At 37.6% G+C, this 19,095-nt stretch overlaps 1 protein-coding gene across 1 annotated transcript in view; it reads left to right on the forward strand.

Moving 5' to 3' along the window:
* Positions 1-19,095, forward strand: part of RP1 (RP1 axonemal microtubule associated) — a 280,642-nt gene that overhangs the window by 258,403 nt on the left and 3,144 nt on the right. Inside the window, exons 27-29 of the mRNA XM_058668634.1 lie at positions 2,445-2,599; positions 6,578-6,656; positions 16,116-16,197. Of these exons, the coding sequence (XP_058524617.1) occupies positions 2,445-2,599; positions 6,578-6,656; positions 16,116-16,197 (316 nt within the window). The remainder of the gene's footprint in view (positions 1-2,444; positions 2,600-6,577; positions 6,657-16,115; positions 16,198-19,095) is intronic.

Below are 19,095 nucleotides of genomic sequence, written 5' to 3' on the forward strand. Positions count from 1 at the left end.
GAAGTGGAGCAGCCACGACATGAACTGGCATCCCATATGGGATGCTCATTTGTAAGTGAGGATTGATCTATACAGCCATGAAGCCAACCTCATATGTGTAGAATTTTTTTAAGTCACAGACACACACACACACACACACACACACACACAGATAGACAGATCTTCAATCTTGTAGTTGACTGCCAAAAATGTCTGCAATGTTGTTGGACCAGGCTAAAGCCAATAGGCAAAAACTCAACTCACGCTGCCTATGTGGGTGGCAAGGGTTGCAGCACTTAACTCATTATCTGCTGCTTCCTAGGATGTGCATTAGCAGAAGCCTGAAACTAAGTGAAGCTGAAACTTGAACTACGGATATCTTATGTGGGATGTGGGTAAATAACTGGTACTTGATATCTAAGTCACACACCTTCCCCAAACCTACAATTTGATAAGTAAATGGTTCTCCTTTTCAATCAACAAGTCTTGACATTTCAGGCGCAAGAAGCAGTATTGCTAAGTGTCCATGGCAATCTTCAATTCCAAAGACTCATTTAGCACACATGATACTCTAGGGTAGGATTTGAGTGAAATGTTAACTAAGAATTTCTTAAATTCTCCCTCTGGGCTGAGTTGGGTAAGGAAGAATTTTATGTGGCCCTGAAGATCATGAAGCAGTCTAGAATTAGAATTCATGGTTGTGGATTTAGCATTTTAAAAAAAGAATCCACATGCTTTTGTGGCATAACTTTAGCAAATGCTTAGCGAATTATATCATCTACCACAGTCAAAGTAGAGTATATCCTACAGATTTCAACAAGATGTCTGGTTCTTTGGGTTGGATCGTGTTTTTTTTCATCTTCCGTTTTAAATTATGTAATTTTTGATACAGTTTGGGAAAAAGAATAATGTTCTATTATAATAACCACCATGCTCTTGATTTCTGATACCTTTATTTCTCCTTATTTGAATTTTAGATTGCAAGTCAGAGCTTTTTTGCTGCATGTGTGTTTAACCTAATTAATGCATAGCAGCTTCTGAGATGGCTATGCTGAGAAATCACGCAAGTGCATGCAGGTTCACAAGCAAGCCTTGCCGCTTCCTCGGTGGATGTGTACAATGATTCAGACTGAATGTTTTTGTTTTTGATGTCCTAAAAATGTGTTTTGTGTCCAACACGATTCTGATGTGTACTTTTAAAAACTTTTAGCTATTCCTTTACCATGTTACTAAATATACATTTTTCATATTTTGAACCTCTCCCCTTTTAAAAAGTTGTTACTAACTTCATTCTGCCTGAATTAGAAAAAAAATTGTCAGCCAACAGAACATGGCTTTCTCTGTATAGATAGAAAGTTGTGCTTTTCCTCATTCTCATTTTCGTGGGGAATTCTAGCAGAAGTTTTGATTTCATCTCATTCGGGCAATTCTAGAGGCTGCGTGTCAGAACAGCATTCAGACAATTCTAGAGGGTGCATGTGAGAACAGCTGTTCTTCATGAGTGGCTTTGAACATTTCTTCTTTGGTTGTCATAAATTCACAAGAGGTGTTCTAATTTTCCGTTAGACTCTGCTGGATTTCTCTCTGGGGTATTTTAGAGTATGTAACACTGCACAAAGAAACTGATTTATCTTCACTGGTGATACCATTTCCCGATATACCACATTTGTCTTCTGAAAGGTCAGGCATGATAGAAACAGGCAATGTTCCTCACTTAGTTTGTTTTCTTGCTTGTTGGAGTTTAATGTTTGAGTTCTTTGGATGATGTTAATGTGGGTTTGTATAAATGCAACTGTTCAATTGCACAGAGAATGATTTATAAAGTGTTCTTGGAATAAAAAGTGCTCTTTGTATCCACGATCTTATTCATATTAGTAGTATCAGCAAGAGAAATCTCCTTTCTAACGAGTGACTCCTACCACAGTCTTGGAAATTGTGTTAATTCTAAGGTCAAATATTTGTGGGTTATAATTTTCTGGTATTTCATTGTACTCTTTTTAAAAATTACATTTAAATTTACATCTCTCTAGGTCTTTGTGGTTTTATTTTCTTTTTCAAGAGGGCTATTAAAATATCCATTATTGGAATAGTAACCTTTAAGAAGTAGCAGCACGAATGACCAGCTGTGATTAGCACACTCCAGCCTCAGGGAAAAAATTACCGCTTTCATCTACTTAACAGAGAGGAGATTTTTTTTTTTAAAGTGTAACTTCTCATAATAGTGGTTAATGAAAGTGCATAATTACTAACAGTAATTATTTGGAAACAGTAGTTTTGGGAATAGCTGAGCATGAATAGGGTAAACAATAAATAACCAGGAGTATGTCTGAATGGGAGTCCACCTAATGCGTAGAATTGGAGCCAAATACTAAAGAAAAAGTCTGTTACTTGGTTCAAGACTAAGCATGTAACTATTTCTTGTAAATAAAAATGAGAAACATAACATAAAATTGCTGTCTTTTCAGTGGTGGCTTATGAGATTTACACATACACTGGCACAAAGCCAGGTGCAGGAACAGAGTCTAACGTATTTATCAACCTCATTGGTACCAGAGGGGACTCTGGGAGACGAAGGCTTCATCAATCCAAGAACAACAAGGTCAAGTTTCTGCGTGGACAGGTAACAGAAAGGTTTCATTATATTTTACTCATAATCTTTACTTAGATTTTAACTTAAAAGACACACTAAAAGACATACCCCGAGATATTCATTTGGTCTGTAGCAGGACGACAAGGAGGTGTGCTTATTTCCTGGTGTGCTTGTTACTGTTCTGGATTTGAGTAGAGATGTTATTTATGCAGGAGCAATACAACCATAAGTCCCAATTTTCCCTATTAAACAACAATAAAATCGTCAAGATTCTACTTCCAGGTGGGGTAGACCAGTTCTTAACAAAGCTAGCACCCTCCTGAGCATGACTGAGGGTGTTTGCTAAAATGCCATTTAACCTGATTCTAAAGGTAGTTAGGGCTTGAGTGCCATGGGCACTGGATTAAACAAGGAAATACAAAAGGGAATCTAGTGTAAATGGTGCTTTCTGTCACTTGCGAGCACAAGTTTAGCATCCAGAAGCCAATCAGAAAGTCACAGCAGAGTCAGGATTGTGAGGTCGCATGGAGTGTAGTGAGAGTTAAGAGTCTTATCCAGCAGTGGAGAGAGACATTCATAACCTGGTATGTGTGAGTCCTTCATAACCTGGTATGTGTGAGCCCTGCCTAAGCAGGTCCTGCAGATGATCAGTAAGTAGGAAAGGGTATTTCAGGAAGCAGGAGTGACAGGATGAGGGAGCACAAGAAGGAAAGAGGAAAAACCAGTGCCAAGTGTGCAATGTGCAGGTCACGGTAGTTAGCCTAAGTGACAGGCTCCTTTCTGGACTTGAGCCTCAGACAACACAGACGCAGTGTTGGGAACAGCGCAGGGAAGGTAGTCTCTGTCCATATCATCATGGTTGCTTCATCCGCTTACATAGCAGTCGTTGTGACAGCCAAGGCAAAACTTCTGTATGGAGAGTTAGGAAACCTTACTGAAAAACATTTGAAAGATACTAATTTATATCTAATTTATATTTTTGGGCTGAAGACTCAATATCATAAAGTTCTCACTTCTTTCCAGTCTATGTGTAGTTTTAATGCAACACGATTCAAACATCTGAGAAGTGTTCTTTTTATGGAAACTGGCAATCTGATTATAAAATTTATGTGGAGAAGTAGAATTAGATATACCAAAAATAATCTTGAAGGAGGAAAAACAAGGTTGGTGGATATATAGGACTAGGTATAAAGACTTACTATGAAGTTAAGACAAATTATGACTGCAACACTTTGTATAAGACAGGACAAATAAAGCACAGAAATAGAATACAGTGTCCAGGAACAGAATCACACATCCTGAGACACAGCATTGGGAAAGGATAAAATTTTCACTATGATTTTATGGTAGTTGGATATTATTGCAGGGGAGAATAAATTATGTCCTTTTTTTTTAGTACTAAGTACCGGATGTCCCCTCAAATCAACTCAATGCCAGCTCAGATCTAAATGTGATAAGTAGCATAATATCTATTGCAGAGAAAAATCTTCATTATTTGGATAGGTGGCTACAACTTCTAAAAATGTTTACTTATTTTTATTTGAAAGGCATATTTTACACAGAAAGAAGGAAAGATAGAGAAGTTCTTTCACCCACTGGTTCACTCCACAAATGGCTGCAATGGCCAGAGCTGAGCTGATTTGATGCTGGGAGCCAAGAGCTTCTGCAGTGCCTCCTATGTGGGTGTAAGGTTCTAAGGTCTTGAGCCATCCCTTGCTGCTTTCTCAAGCCGTAGACGGAGAGCTGGATCAGAAATGGAGTAGCTGTGATATAAACTTGTACTCATATGGGATGCTGGAACTACAGAATGGAGGGTTAGCCTGTTTGCCCACTCTACTAACAGATTATAGAGACACAGAGAGATTCATTTCCACAAATGCCCACAATAGCCAGGACTGGGCAGGATAAAATCAGGATCCAGGAACTCCATTTGGCTGTCTCAGATGGCAGGGATTCGCGGACTTGGACCATCTTCTGCTGCTTTCCTAGATGTGTTAGAAGGAAGCTGGATTAAAAATGGAACAGCTGGGGTTTGAATCAGAGATTGCAAATGAGATGCCAGTGTTACATGTGATGGCTTATTCCACCAGAACAACAACACTCCTAAGACTATGTTTTAAATGTTTTCAACTGTGGAAAAATACATACACATTGAAACTAATTATCTTAGCCAGTTTTAAATGTATATTTCAACCACGCTAAGTATCTTTACATTGTTGTTTGGTGACTACTACCTTCAATTTTCCAGAAATCTTTTCGGCTTGCAGAACTGAAACTCTACACATTCAATAATATCTCCCCTTTATGCCCTCTTACACCCTGTGACAACCACCATTCTCCTTTCTCCCTATGAATCAGACTGTTCTAGGAACATTATGTAAGTGGAATCACAGAGTTTGTGTCTTTTTGTGACAGCCTCATTTTACTTAGCCTAGTGTCATCAAAGTTCTTGTAAATGGTGTCATGTGTCAGAACTTGCCTTTAAAGGCTGAATAAAATTCCATCTCATGGATCTATTACATTCTGTATATCCATTTATCTGTTGATGGATATTTGTATTGCTTTCATAATTTCATTTTTATAAATAATGCCATCATGCACATGTACCGATGACTATAAGGTTTAAAAAAATAAAACAGGAAGCATACTCAATGTAAAGAGAAAAATAATGTATTTTGCTCATTTCTTTAAAAAATTGTATTTATTTGAACAACAAAGCAACAGAGAAAGATAGAGAAATCTTCTACCCGCTGCTTCATTTCCCCCAGTGACCACAGCTGTCAGTGCCTATCCGGATCAAGCCAGGAGCCAGGAACTTCATTTGGGTCTACCAATTAGGTACCAGGCACACAAGCACTTGTGCCTTCTCAGGCACATTAGCAAGATGTAGTGTCATAAGTGGAACATCTGAGACTAGACCACAGTTCAACCTGCCATGCTGTGGTCACAAGTGGTGGCTTAAAATACCAGATTCCATTTCAATATTTTAATATTAAAGTCTTCTGTTCCTAAAAATACCTTTAAAACAGTAAATGGGCAAGTCACATAATGTGTAAAGATACTGTGAAATTTGCATTTTCGTAAGGCTTACTTATAGTCTATATCTGAAACACCCACAGCTCAACAATAAAAAGAGAGGTAACCCAATGCAAAACATGAGCAGGACAGTTGAAGATATACTTGACAAAAGAAGGATGTCCAAATTGCCAGTGCACGTGAAAGGCACCCAACCTTTAATCATCATTAGAAAAACAAGATGGAAACATGTTATTTATTATGTATAATCAGATGACTAAATGAGAAGAGAATGATGATAACAAATATTGATTAACCCATGAGGCACTCAAAACTCTGTGTATATTAGAGCATGGTGTATGTGGGTACAAACGTTTTGGAAAATCTGAAACTATGTATGTTAGCCACAAATGCTTTAATCCAGCTGTCTGCCAACAGAAACGTATGCAAGCATTATGAGAAGACTTGCACAGGAACATGTTGAGAAACCATTTAAGAAATAATGATTGTTCATAAACAGTAGGATAGATCTGCTGATTGCTATACTGTAACCTTTAGGGCATAATAACCAGAAAAATAAAGGTCTTAACATTTCAGTAGAGAAGCATTCTTTCTTCTTTTTTTCAAGTCTTAGGTATTTTTGATTAGTATCAATTCCAGGATGTGCAATACCCAGAGCTTAGCGGCTGCTATGTGTTTGCATACGTATTTCCACTCCATGTTTATTAAGAAACAAATCATACCAAAAGGCAAAACAATAATAGAAAGCACCTAATCTGGAGCTATCTACCAGAATTAAGTCCTGATTCCATTCCTCACTAGTCTGTGGCCTGACAAGTAAATTAACCTTGTGTGTCTTAGACTTTTCCACTGGTGATAGCAACATCTGAAAATAGTAATGGAGTGATGGTAACCTATAGCAGTACAACAACAACAACAACAATAATAATAATGCATCCTAGTGGTCACTCAGTTTCTTTCTTTCTTGTACAGGTTGATATTTTTTCCATTAAGGCTGTGTCTCTTGGGAAATTGAAGAAAGTTCTGATCAGTCATGATGGGACAGGTCCAGGTAAGATTTGGCTTCATCACAGGAAGTTTGCTTTGCAATTTTATTAAAAATAGTATAAAAGAACAGAAAGTAAAAGGTAATGTGAAAATATTTTTTAAAAAATTTACTGAAATTTTGTCAGAAAACTTTATTGAGCTTACAAAAGGACACTGTAAGGTTAATATGACAGCAATTCCTAGGCATATGGAAGCATAGAAGCATAGATTTTGTGTGTGTGTGTGTGTGAGAGAGAGAGAGAGAGAGAGAGAGAGAGAGAGACCCACTCCTATCAGACAGTGTTCACAGTGCTGTCTCCTGTGTGTCCCTGCACCTGCAGGCATGTGTTGGCTATTTCCCACATTCTATCCTCAGTAAATCAGCAACTTGAAGATCTCCTCTGCTCTTATCTTTCTTTCCCTGTCTCCCTCCCCTGATGCAACTGTTATTCAAGTTCCATCAATTGCACTTCATTGATTCCTTTTTTTTTTTTTACCATCTCTCCTAGAGTCATTGGATAGAAACCTGACTTTGTGTCACACTAGAATCTTTATTCTTTATAGTTGAAATGCAGCTAAAGATTTTAACTTACAGTACAGAATCTATTTATAATAATTTTTTAAAGATTTATTTATTTTTATTGGAAAGGCAGGTTTAAAGAGAGAAAGCGAGACAGAGACAAACATCTTCAATCTGCTGATTTGCTCCCTAAGCGACTGCAACACTGGAGCTGAGTCGATCTAAAGCCAGCATCCAGCAGCCAGGAGCTTTTTCTGGGTCTTCCACATAGATGCAGGGTCCCAAGTATTTAGAGCATCATATACTGCTTTCCCAGGCCACAAGCAGGATGCAGCATGGGAAATGAAGTAGCTGGGATATGAACCAGCATCCATGTGGGATCCCGGCAGATACAAGGCTAGGATTTAGCCCCTAGTGTATTTCCCAGGACCCTATACCAATTTTTAAAATTCCTTTTTCCTTTCACACAGATTTTGAGGCTTTTGAAACTTGGAAATAGATATTATGTATATTTATTTCTTATGAGTAGTATAGTACTTGGTAGTATATGGAGAGCCTAATTAATGATCACTTGTTGAAAAAAGGATTTAAATCAGTGATGTTGCTATATGGCTGTGAATACCATGGTAGTGTGGTGTCCCTGTAGAGGCTCCTCACTGTAGTACAGGACCAATGCAGAGATGTACAATGCTGAGCCTTTAGATTTGGAGCACTTACCCTGAAATTCCCTGCACTTGCCCTCAGATTTATCAGCTGATTTGTCACAGATCTGAGACTTTGGAAAGGATAAGAAAGGAGCAGTTAGTCAAATTCCCAGGCTTAACAGGGCTGTAGTTAAAAAAAAATCTTAGTATGAAGTATGAAAATAACAGATTTTAAACATTTCATAGATACAGTTCAATGAAGAAATCCACACTTCCCTCCCTCCTCTTTCTACGTCAGTCTGTATTCACACAAGTTATTCTTATTATTGGTTTAGTAAAAAGCAGGAAAATCACAGTAATACAGGAGTGTAAAATGGGCTAAAAACAAAAATCATATACCCAAATGATTTTTGTTTCCCAAACATTTTTTTTGTACTATATTAACTGGCACATAGCAGAGGAAACATAATACTTGTCTTTTTGATACTATTTTATTTCACTAATCATAATGGTTTTCAGAGGCATCCTTTTTTTTTTTGCAAAAAATGGGATTTCAATCTTCTTTTATGGTTGAATACCACATTTTCTTTATCTAGTTATCAGTTGATAGACTTCTGGGTTGGTCCTATATCTTAACTATTATGAATTGGGCTGTAGTAACATGAATTTACAAGTAACACTGATTTTCTTTCTTTTGGGTAACTTTCCATAAAAGAGAAGGCTGGGTCACATGATAAATCTATTTTTAGATCTCTGAGGAATCTCAGTCTGATTTCCATAATGATTGTGCTAGCATTGTTATTTTATTTTATTTTGGATGATAACCATTCTAACTGGGGTTATGTGAACCTTCATTGTGATTTTCCTTTTTAATGATTTATTTGTTTTAATTAGAAATGGGAATTTTCTTTTTTTTTAATTAATTTATTTTTTATTCATTAATTACATTGTATTATGTGACACAGTTTCATAGGTACTTGGATTCTCCCCACCCCTCCCCAAACCCTCCCACCATGGTGGATTCCTCCGCCTTGTTGCATAACCACAGTTCAAGTTCAGTTGAGATTCCCCCATTGCAAGCATATACCAAACATAGAGTCCAGCATCTTATTGTCCAGTCAAGTTCAACGTCTTCTTAGGTATACCCTTTCTGGTCTGAAGGCAGAGCCAGCAGAGTATCATTCCGATCAATTAAAAGCTCCAACATACCATCAGCAAAAATTTACATCATTATGGAATTAATTGACATAGTAATGAGTAGCCAATATGTTAAAAATAAATGTGAGTTCTTAACTACCTTCTGTGACCACCTCATTGACATTTCAGTTTTAGTTTATACACAACATATAACATACATAACATAACATGTTATACATAACATCATATCATCTTAAATTAAGGCAAACATGTGGTATTTAACCTTTTGGGATTGGCTCATTTCCCTTAGCATTATGGTTTCCAGTTTGGCCCATTTGGCCACAAAGAACTGCATTTTTTTTTTAATAGCTGAGTAGTATTCCATGGAGTAGATGAACCATAGCTTTCTTATCCAATCCTCTGTTGATGGGCATTTTGGCTGCTTCCATATTTTTGCAATTACTGATTGTGCTGCTATGAACATAGGAGTGCATGTTGGTTCTCATAAAACAAGTGTTCTGGATGTATTCCTAGGAGTGCTATTGCTGGACCATACGGTATGTTGATTTTGAGTTGTTTGAAACGTTCTCCATACTGGAAATGTGAATTTTATAGAGGGAAGAAATGACACAGAGAAAGATCTTCTGTCCACTGGCTGACCCCATAAATGGCTGCAACAGATGGAGCTTAGCTGACCTGAAGCTAGAATCCAGGAGCTAGGAGCTTCTTCTGGGTCTCCTATTGAGTGCAGTGTTCCAAGGGTTTGGCCATTCTCCACTGCTTTCCCAGGCCATAAGCAGGGAGCTGGATGAGAAGTGGAACAGCTGGTGCACAAATCGATGACTATATGTGATGCTGCCTCTTGGAGGTGGAGGATTAGCCAGTTGAGCTGATATATCTTCCCACTTCAATGCAGTTTTTTTTTTTTTTGTATTTCCATAGTGATTAGTGATCCTGAGCATTTTTTCATGTGTCTGTTGGTTATTTATATTTCATCCTTTGAAAAATGACTGCTCATATTCTATATCCATTTTCTCTTTAAAATTTTTTTGTGATACAGTTCCATATGCTCAGAGATTTCCCCTTCTATCCTCTTCATTCCCCCCTCTCACCTTGACTTCCCCTAGATTATCACAGTAGTATAGTCCTTCAACAATAACCACAAGTTCATCATTCTACTATGTAAGTGTATCCTGACATTGTAGATTTGGACAATGTTAGAAAGTTCAGCAACTTATTTAACAGGGTATTAGGAGTCCATTTTTTATTCGGGGGTAAAAATGCATACTACACTGTGTCTTCATTTTTTCGTATGCCAGTCTCCATTATACAGTTCTGCTAGATGAATATATGCATGTGCATGCTCCCTTATATATCTATTGATCTTGTATTTTTCATGAAGGTTGTGTTATATCAGAGAGAACACATGATATTTGTCCTTTTTAAATTGGTTCACGTCACTGAGCATAATGATCTCTAGTTGGGACCATTTCACTGCAAATGATAGAGTCTCATTCTTTTTAATGGCTGAGTAGTATTCCATGGAGTTGATATGCCAAAGTTTTTTTTTTACCACACTTGATCTTTTTTTTTTATTAATTATTTTGCATTATGTGACAGTTTCATAGGCTCTGGGAATCCCCCCACCCCTCCCCACGCCCCTCCCCCTGGTGGATTCCTCCACCTTGATGCAGCATTACAGTTCAAATTCAATCAAGATTCTCTCCTTGCAAACCTATACCAAGCATAGAGTCCAGCTACTTATTGTCCAGATGGGTTGAACAGTTTCTTGGGGAGACCATCTCTGGTCCGAAGTTAGAGCTGGTAGAATATCATCCCAGTCAATTAAGAGTCCCAATATAACATCAACAGCAATTTGCAATATTATGGAATTGACATGGTTTTGAGTAACCAGTATGTTAAAAAAAAAAAAAAAAGCAAGTCCTAACCACAACCTATGATTAGCTCATTGACATTTCAATTTTAGTTTATATTCAGGACCGGCTGCTATATACCTTAAAATGACTATAAGGTACCATTCAGCTGTCTCATGTCTATTTCATTTTAGTATTTAGCCATTTGTTGTGTTGAAGTATAATTTTGCTGATCTTGGCAGATTTTAGGATAATCTAGACTGGCTTGTAACTCTAACAAGACATTTGTCGACATTTAAGGTGCAGAACACGTTTTTTTTTTTGGAGGGGGAGGTGTGCAGAAAATCCTCAACACCATGGTGAGGAGTAACTAATCTTTGTGTCCCACCCAGGGAGGCATGAGCCAATCCACGCCAGCTCTTTACTGTCAGATTTCAAGCTCTACTTTCTGTTACCACACTTGATCTTAACCAAAAGGCCGAGAAACGATAAAGTTTCTTTACCAATTCTTCTTTTGAAGGACATCTGAGTTTCTTTCCATATCTTTGCTGTTGTATATTACACTGCTTTGAATATAGGATTACAGATTACTTTCTCATATGCAGATTTATCCATTTCTTAACTATTGTTTGCTTTGTTGTTGTTGAGTTTCCAGAGAGCTCTTTATGGATCCTGGGTATTTGTCCTTACATAATTTGCAGATATTTTCTCCCATTCTGTTAGTTCCTGCTTCATTTTGCTGTTTCCTTTGCAGTACAGAAGCTTCTTAGCTTGATCTAAATCACTCATCTATTTTTGCTTTAACTTCCTATGATTCTGTGGCCTCTAACTAGGTTTTTTTCCCTGTGTCAATGTAGTATAGAATTCTGCTAGTGTTTTTCAACAGTAGTTGATGATGTCATTTCATAAATTCCATTTGGAGTGGATTTTTTGTATGAGGTATAAGGTAGGCTCTTGCCTCATGTTCCTGCAGTGCCCTTGAGCCTGCCCTGTCCACAGAGACAGCAAAGATGTTCCCAGTGTGTGCTGCCTGTGGGTGCCTCACCATGGAAGTTTAACCCCTGGAGTCTGTGATAGTGTAGGGGAGATGAGACACATTCACAGTGTTAAGTGGGTCTCCAATCCCCTCCTAAAACTTGAGGATATTATGAAAGTCAATGGGTAATGTGAATTTATCTTTCTAATAAAATTCCCTGGTCACACATGTGCAAGAGCCGTCACTGCCTCTATTGGTGTTAAGTTGGCTTTTTCCTCACTGCTATTCACCATATGCTATTGGATGGATGGGTGGGTGAATGGGGACTGTGACAAAGAAATGTGCTTTCTTTTCATGAGAATAATGGATATCCTGCCCCCTGCTAGGGCTACAGACTGGTCTCAAAGTTAATCCATGGTACCAAGAGTGTCATAGGCTTCTGTAGTGTACTCTAATCTCCTTGTCCAAGCTGCTGCTTTCTTCTCCATCCCAGGCTGTGGGAGGTAAGGGTTGTGTGCCACTTGTTGTTGCATGCTTGTACTGTCCATGCAGCTCCATGGCATCTCTCTTCAGAATTTCCACTACAAACTCTTCTCCAACTGCCCCTCGGTATGCACTCCTTCCACTATTCTGTTTTCTTTCCCTTGTCAAACTGTTGCCAGCAGAGCTTGGTGGGTTCTTCCTTCAACTTAGTACAGAAATAAAAAGCCAGGAACCAGTTGCAGCCTGAGAAGTTTTATTTGCTAAGTGAACAAATGAACATACAAAAAAGAAGGGGAAAGCATCTCCCCTGAGAGATGTGGGAAATGGGGTGTCTCCTGAAAGGAGAGATAGAAAGACAGGAAGAGAGAGAGAGAGAAAAAGAGAGAAAGATGGATAGAGAGAGAGAGATACATATTTCCACAAGTGCCTTGTGTTCTTTTTAAAAATCTATTTTATTTTAGTTTAGTTTTGATCTTTCCTATATGTAAATTTTTTATTAATTGTTATTAATTATTTTTTGATACAACTTAGTTGGTGCTGGGTTCTCCCTTCTCCCTCCCCCAAGTTTCCTCTTCTCCCCTCCAGTTTCACAATGTGTATCTTTCGTGAATTTTCCCAAGTCCATCATACAGCCACTGGAGTGTCTCCCAACCATGTAGGAGACTGTCAGTCATTTCATTGTGGGTTCATTCTTGTATCCTGGGGCCCTAATGTAGGTACAATGAGGATTAGATCTTCGTTATTTATGGACGTGTCTTGTGTTCTTAAAGGTTTCCGGATTCCTCCTTGTCTGCGGGAACCTGCAAATAACCTTCCCCATTAGTGGTCTCTAACTAATTAGGAAATGGCTGGGAAATTCCTGTCTTGCACTATTCAAAGTGCTATTGGGTGCCTGATGAATGCCAGTTTTCTGACAGTGTAAGTGCAAACACGAGACAGTGAGATGGTGGCCCAGGGAGAATGACCTCATAAGGTTTGCTCCTGGATCTCACACAGAACTTTAGCAGGCTTAAACAGTCTCAAAAATTACACTATCTTCCTTATTCAGATGTCTTAGAAATCAACCAAGCTATAGTTTAAAAGAATTGTTCTAAACTATCGTCTTGGTGATGAGGGGAGGAAGCAATGTTAGTTCTAACATTTTCAGAAAGTCAAAGCTGACCTGCTCTGAAGATAATGGCAGCAGAAACCACAGGTCAGTTTTTATTTTCTTCTTTATGTAAAAGAAGAAGAGGTAGGAATTTACTGGAAAATGTAGCCTGGACATTTGAAGGGAAAGATGCTTTCAACAAGATTGATACAAAGAATGAAAATGGCAGAAGGAAGAACTAAAAGAACACTGTGTTTTTAAATACGCTTTGGAGCTAAATTGCAAATTTAGACAAGAACAACAAATTTCCAAATTCAGTGAAATTCTCAATGTTGTTTTCTTTCCATTTTAGAAAAAGAAACTATGTAAAACACTGCTGTTTCAATCTAAATAGTTCTGTCTGTGGGTATCTAATCACAAATAGAATAACCAGGAAGCTTTATGAAGTCCCAGATTTACAGCAAACTTTGTACAACTTTAGAATAAATAGAAACCATGTAAGAGTTGTGGCAAAAAATAAAAGACACATGAGCCTAGTGAAGAACCTGACCCAATGGATCTTGAGTAATCAGAAACAAGTATTTGTTTGTTTTGATATTAGCCTCTTGGGGGACCCTACACATGTGGTCTTTAGATTGTTTTCCAGTGTGAGCATTAGGCTGAGTGTCTGATCTATGCTGGGCACTTTGCCACAGACAGACAAGGTGCAAATGTCCTCTTTCCTAACATGCTGAGTTTAGTGATGGCAGACACACATGAGACACTTTTATTACATTGCAATGAATTAGAATTGTTCTTAAAGGGGTTCTCAGTTTGCTATTATTTTATTGAAAAGGGCATTTGTCAAGTTCAGAACACAAACAAAGAAAAGACCGTTTAGAGTGACAGAATGTATCTGAATATTTTGGGGGATTTTCACGGCCTTCATGAATTATGGGATTAAGTTATTCAAAAATTGGTTAAGGAAAGTCAAATAACAGAACATAATTTCAAAATTTGTTAATTACCCTCTCAATTTGCATAACCCTAGTAATAAAAAGAAAATGAATTACCAGAATGGTCAGAATAGCTAGGCCATATTTTTCCCTTTATTTGTTAAAATGTGAACTAGATGAATTCTGATGACCTCTCATCCTAACAACAGCTGAGATTCACGATGTTACCTGTATTTCACCTTTCTGACCCTTTCTTCCAAAGTACCCACCCTGAACATTTTGTTCACATTTCCTAATGTTCTTACTCCTACTTTCCAGATGACTTCGCTAGTAATGTACGCTTGCTTGAGAATATTTCGGATGGTCTTAAAGTGTTGGGCACAGCACATGAAAATGAAAGTTCTAGAAACAGTATCTTTTAAGCCAGTGAGACTGATATTGCGCATAGGCGTTCTAGTCACATTTCATGACTGAGTAATTACTCACCTGGTTTATACACAAGAGCAAAGACATCTGCAGGAATGTCAGAAAGGAGAGCGCAAGCAACAGTTGATGACACAGCAGCCTCTCCAGTTGTGGCAGATTTTCGTGGCTGAATTTCTTAATTTTAGTGCAGTTGAATTTAACATTCTTCCAATGGTCTGCACATTTTATGCTTTGCTTAAGAAAATCAGCCCTACTTGTGGATGATAGTTAGCTGGTAGGTAAATAGATATTCATATATAAATATATATAGCATATAATTGAAAGATAAAAGTGCATCAGTGCATGAAAACTAATGTTTGTGAAAGTGAAACTCAAGTGTAAGATAAGAAAAATTATAGAAAGAACTTGGAACTATAAAATGTTGATACTACCACCAATTCTTTGTTGCCCAAATTGACCTAAGTGAAAAAGAAATGTTGATAATTGATAGTGCTAATCTTCTAACTTACAATATTCAGAAGTGTCTGGGATAGTCTTGGGCTTTTATTATCCACATACATTTTATCATCAGTTAGTTGATTTTCAAAAAATACAATGAATTTGACTAATTGCACTGAAGTTTTAGGTTAGCCTGTGAGAAACTCCCATCTCTTCAATGTCTTCTACTCAAAACATGGGATGGCCTTGCCTTTGCTTGTGCTTATTTACTGTCATTTCTTAAATTTAGGTAATTTTTTGTAATTGCAGTATATCTGGTTTTACATTTACTTTTTTATTTATGATTTTTGCAAGGTAAAATTGTAATACTCATTGAATTAACATTTTATCTATTCCTCTCTGATAAAAAGAAATGCACTAAATTTTTTTATCCATTATGTATTTAACCATTTTTCTTATTAATTTTGTTTCTCTCTCCCTTCACTGCCAACTTCTTTAGCTTTCCTCATGACCTGCTTTATTCATTGTCTTTTCCTCTAATTGCATTAACTAGTGTAATAATCGATGATAATTTTTCAAGTCAGTATATGAATCTTCTACTTAATATATGTAAAATGGATTTATATAATTTGTTTCTATATCTATTTTTGGTTCATGTAGTTTAAAAATATTTAAACATTTTTTTAGAGACTTTGTGTCCCTAATAGTGAGATTTTTCTGTTTCTTTGCTTCTACAACTCTGAGTAATTGGGTCACCCACTCATGCTTTCATTTTTCTACTGACACAATTTGGATGTGCATATTTTTGCAACCAAATTACCTGACAAATGTACTTTAAAAGGAACATTTTGGATAGGGAATGACTAAAATAGATTATGCCAGTGTATTTTTAGCTAAAGATAAAATAGACAATGCTAGGACATTTTTAGCTAGAGTTAATTTCTTTTGTCAATTTGTGCAGGTAATGGATGGTTCCTGGAGTGTGTTGTTGTAAAATTTGAAGAGGAAGATGGCAGTCAAGAGGTTCTGTTTCCTTGTGACAGGTGTGTGATCCCATAATACCTCAGTACAAAAATGGTGCTCTCTTCTATCCTACTCTGTCATGCTGTGTCATATAGGAGGCCTCCTCCTAGTGTTGAACCACATCCTTCCTTCTCTCCCTTAACCAGAGCTGAAGGTCTTCTCACCTGTAAGTACATTTTTAAACCCAGCTTCTCTTTTTACATGTTCTGTAACTCCAATAACTCATATTTGGCCTTTCAATAGTGTCTCTTAATTCTTGAATATTTTTTTTTTGCTTGACCCAGCTCTGCTTCCAGCTTTTTAATTGTTTTCCCATTGTGATAAGAAATATCTTCCAATTCTGAGATTCTTTCTTCTGCCTTTTTCATTCTATTATTGAGACTTTCCATGAATTTTTGATTTTCTATCGCTTCCTTTACTTCCAATAATTCGGCTTGATTTTGTTTCAGTGTTGCTACTTGCTGTGTGATATATTCCTTACATTCCTACATGTGCTTCTTGTTGTTGATAAGAAGCTTTATAACAATGTATTTTTAATTCTGTATCTCCCAATTTTCTCAGTGTATTCCCCAGTTAACTCTGAGGTTGGCAAAGGTTTTTGCTCCTTTACTGGGGAGTGCTCAGTAATATTCATTGTACCTTTGTCTCTTCTTTTGTTCTTTGTCATTGTACTTCTGGTTAGCAGATTCTTCTCCTTAGGACAGATTTCTAAGCTGTGCCACCCAGAGGTTTGCAATTTTATTTATTGTGGTTGGTACCTGGTTCTTTGTTTATAGTCACTTGTGTCACACGCTCCACAACCTGCTGGCTGTTAGGTCTGAAGGCCACCTGGACCCATGAGCCATAAGATGTCAAAGTCAGCATTATTTTCGATGTGGGACCAGTGCAATGTACTGAGCTCAATGCATGTGCAGCTCACTGTTGTCCCTGAAATCTCAAATCTTTGCCACACTGTACAAAATGGCACCTGATACACAACTTGTGCAGTTGATCTGCTGGCTGTTAGATCTGGGGGCTACCCAGACCTATTTTGGTTGGAACCTAAAGGATGATACGTCATTCCAATTCACTGATACCAAAATGAGTTCACACCCAGCTTAGTGCATGTGCAGTCTTATCCCATAGCCTCTCCCTCCTTACACAAGATGATACCTGATTAAGCTCTACTGGAGGTACGGACTGTGAAATTCACCCAGTGCCTGCAGTGCCTGTTTGGAATTTGCTGCTCTGTCTCTGCTCCTGGTCAAATCAAACAAACCAGCAGGATGGGCAGTTCTTTGTCTGGGTTAACCTCCTGAGTTTCCAGTGAACTCTCCTTCCCACCTGTTTGCTGATGGAGTTCTGGCCACTGGTGTGGTTCAGATCACCACTTGCTGAATGCCCCTGGTGAATCGGGTCACTACTGCACCACACCGTAGTGTCTGTCAGTCTCCAGATGCCTCTCTGCTGTTTGTCCTCCCATATTTCCTAGAATGTACTCTCTCTGCTTCACCCTGGCTAATGTTTCTCCATCTGTTTACACATGTCCTTACCCTATTCCTCCATCTTGATTCCCCCTATTTTATTTTATTTTCATGATACAGTTTCTTAGGCTTAAGGATTTCTCCCTTCCATCCTCTCCCTCCCACCACCACTGCTTTGCCCTATATTATAATAGCATCATCCTTCAAAAATAGTCACAAGTCAAAATACAAAATCAATAGGTATACAGGTAAATATGTATATACCTATATTTATCTAGAGGAACTGTATAATGGAGGCAAGTATTACATGAAATGGGGATACATTGCAGTATTTAACTACTTCTGAATAAAAGATGGGTATTACTTTCAATTTCTGTGTAATTCAGTGTGCTCAAATCTAAGACAAGAACAATCCCTTTCTTTCTAGTTCACTTGAATCATTTAAACACATTGAAATTAGCTGTGAAAATGTGAATTCTAGCGCATTATGCTAACACATTACAGGTACAATAAAAGACTAATGGTAAAACATTTTAAACTTCCAGATGCGTAGTTTTCAAAATATTGTGATGAGAATATCTTCTAGAGTTGGTTGTGAACAGGAAAGCAAATATATCTTAAAACAGAACACTAAAAATAGAAATTACAAGCTCAGCTTCCTTCTATTACTAATTAATCTATCAAATATACTGATTCATTCAGTCATTGTATAAAAAGCATTGGAGGAATCCACCATGGTGGGAGGGTTTGGGGAGGGGTGGGGAGAATCCAAGTACCTATGAAACTGTGCCACAGAATACAATGTAATTAATGAATTAAAAAAGCATTGGACAACTCCCATTGTTACAAAATGGAGCAAACAATGGAGAGTCATAAGCAAGGCAATGCAGTGTCAGTGTCTATTTGTAAGAGCCTGGGGTCTCCTTAGTCTCCTAAGGGACACAGTGGGTTAGTATACTGTGAGCAAGGACTCAGGTGTCAAGGTTTTATGTCTCTATGATTTCATGTTCCTTAAATCTAGATAACACATTGTGTGTACTAATTGATTCATGTATTCGTGCAGAAGCGTTATATGGCTGTTAGGTGTCATGCATTATTTCTCCTGCACATATACAAACAGGAAATGAAGAATGCTGCCATCAAAGAGCTCCCATTCAATCATAGTCAAGGGAGGCAGCTGTGGTTTTCTGGGAAACTACAGAGCTATGTCTGAGGTCATCAGGTGTTCTGAGGTCAGCAGGTGGCTGACTGTTACTCTTCCTTAAAGGAAAGCACATTTTTTTTTCCAGACAGGTGGAGAAGCACAATAATTAATTGTGTTTCTCCTACTGTAGTTAAGTCTAGTAAGTATTTTTCTTTTAGAATTTAGTAAGAAGTTGCATCATGTGGAATCAGAATTTATAACACTTCTGTAATTTCTTTTTTAACTGTTTTTTTCCTCAATATATATTCATT

This window comes from Ochotona princeps, chromosome 9 (assembly GCF_030435755.1).
Source record: "Ochotona princeps isolate mOchPri1 chromosome 9, mOchPri1.hap1, whole genome shotgun sequence".
In the NCBI taxonomy this organism is placed as follows: domain Eukaryota; kingdom Metazoa; phylum Chordata; class Mammalia; order Lagomorpha; family Ochotonidae; genus Ochotona; species Ochotona princeps.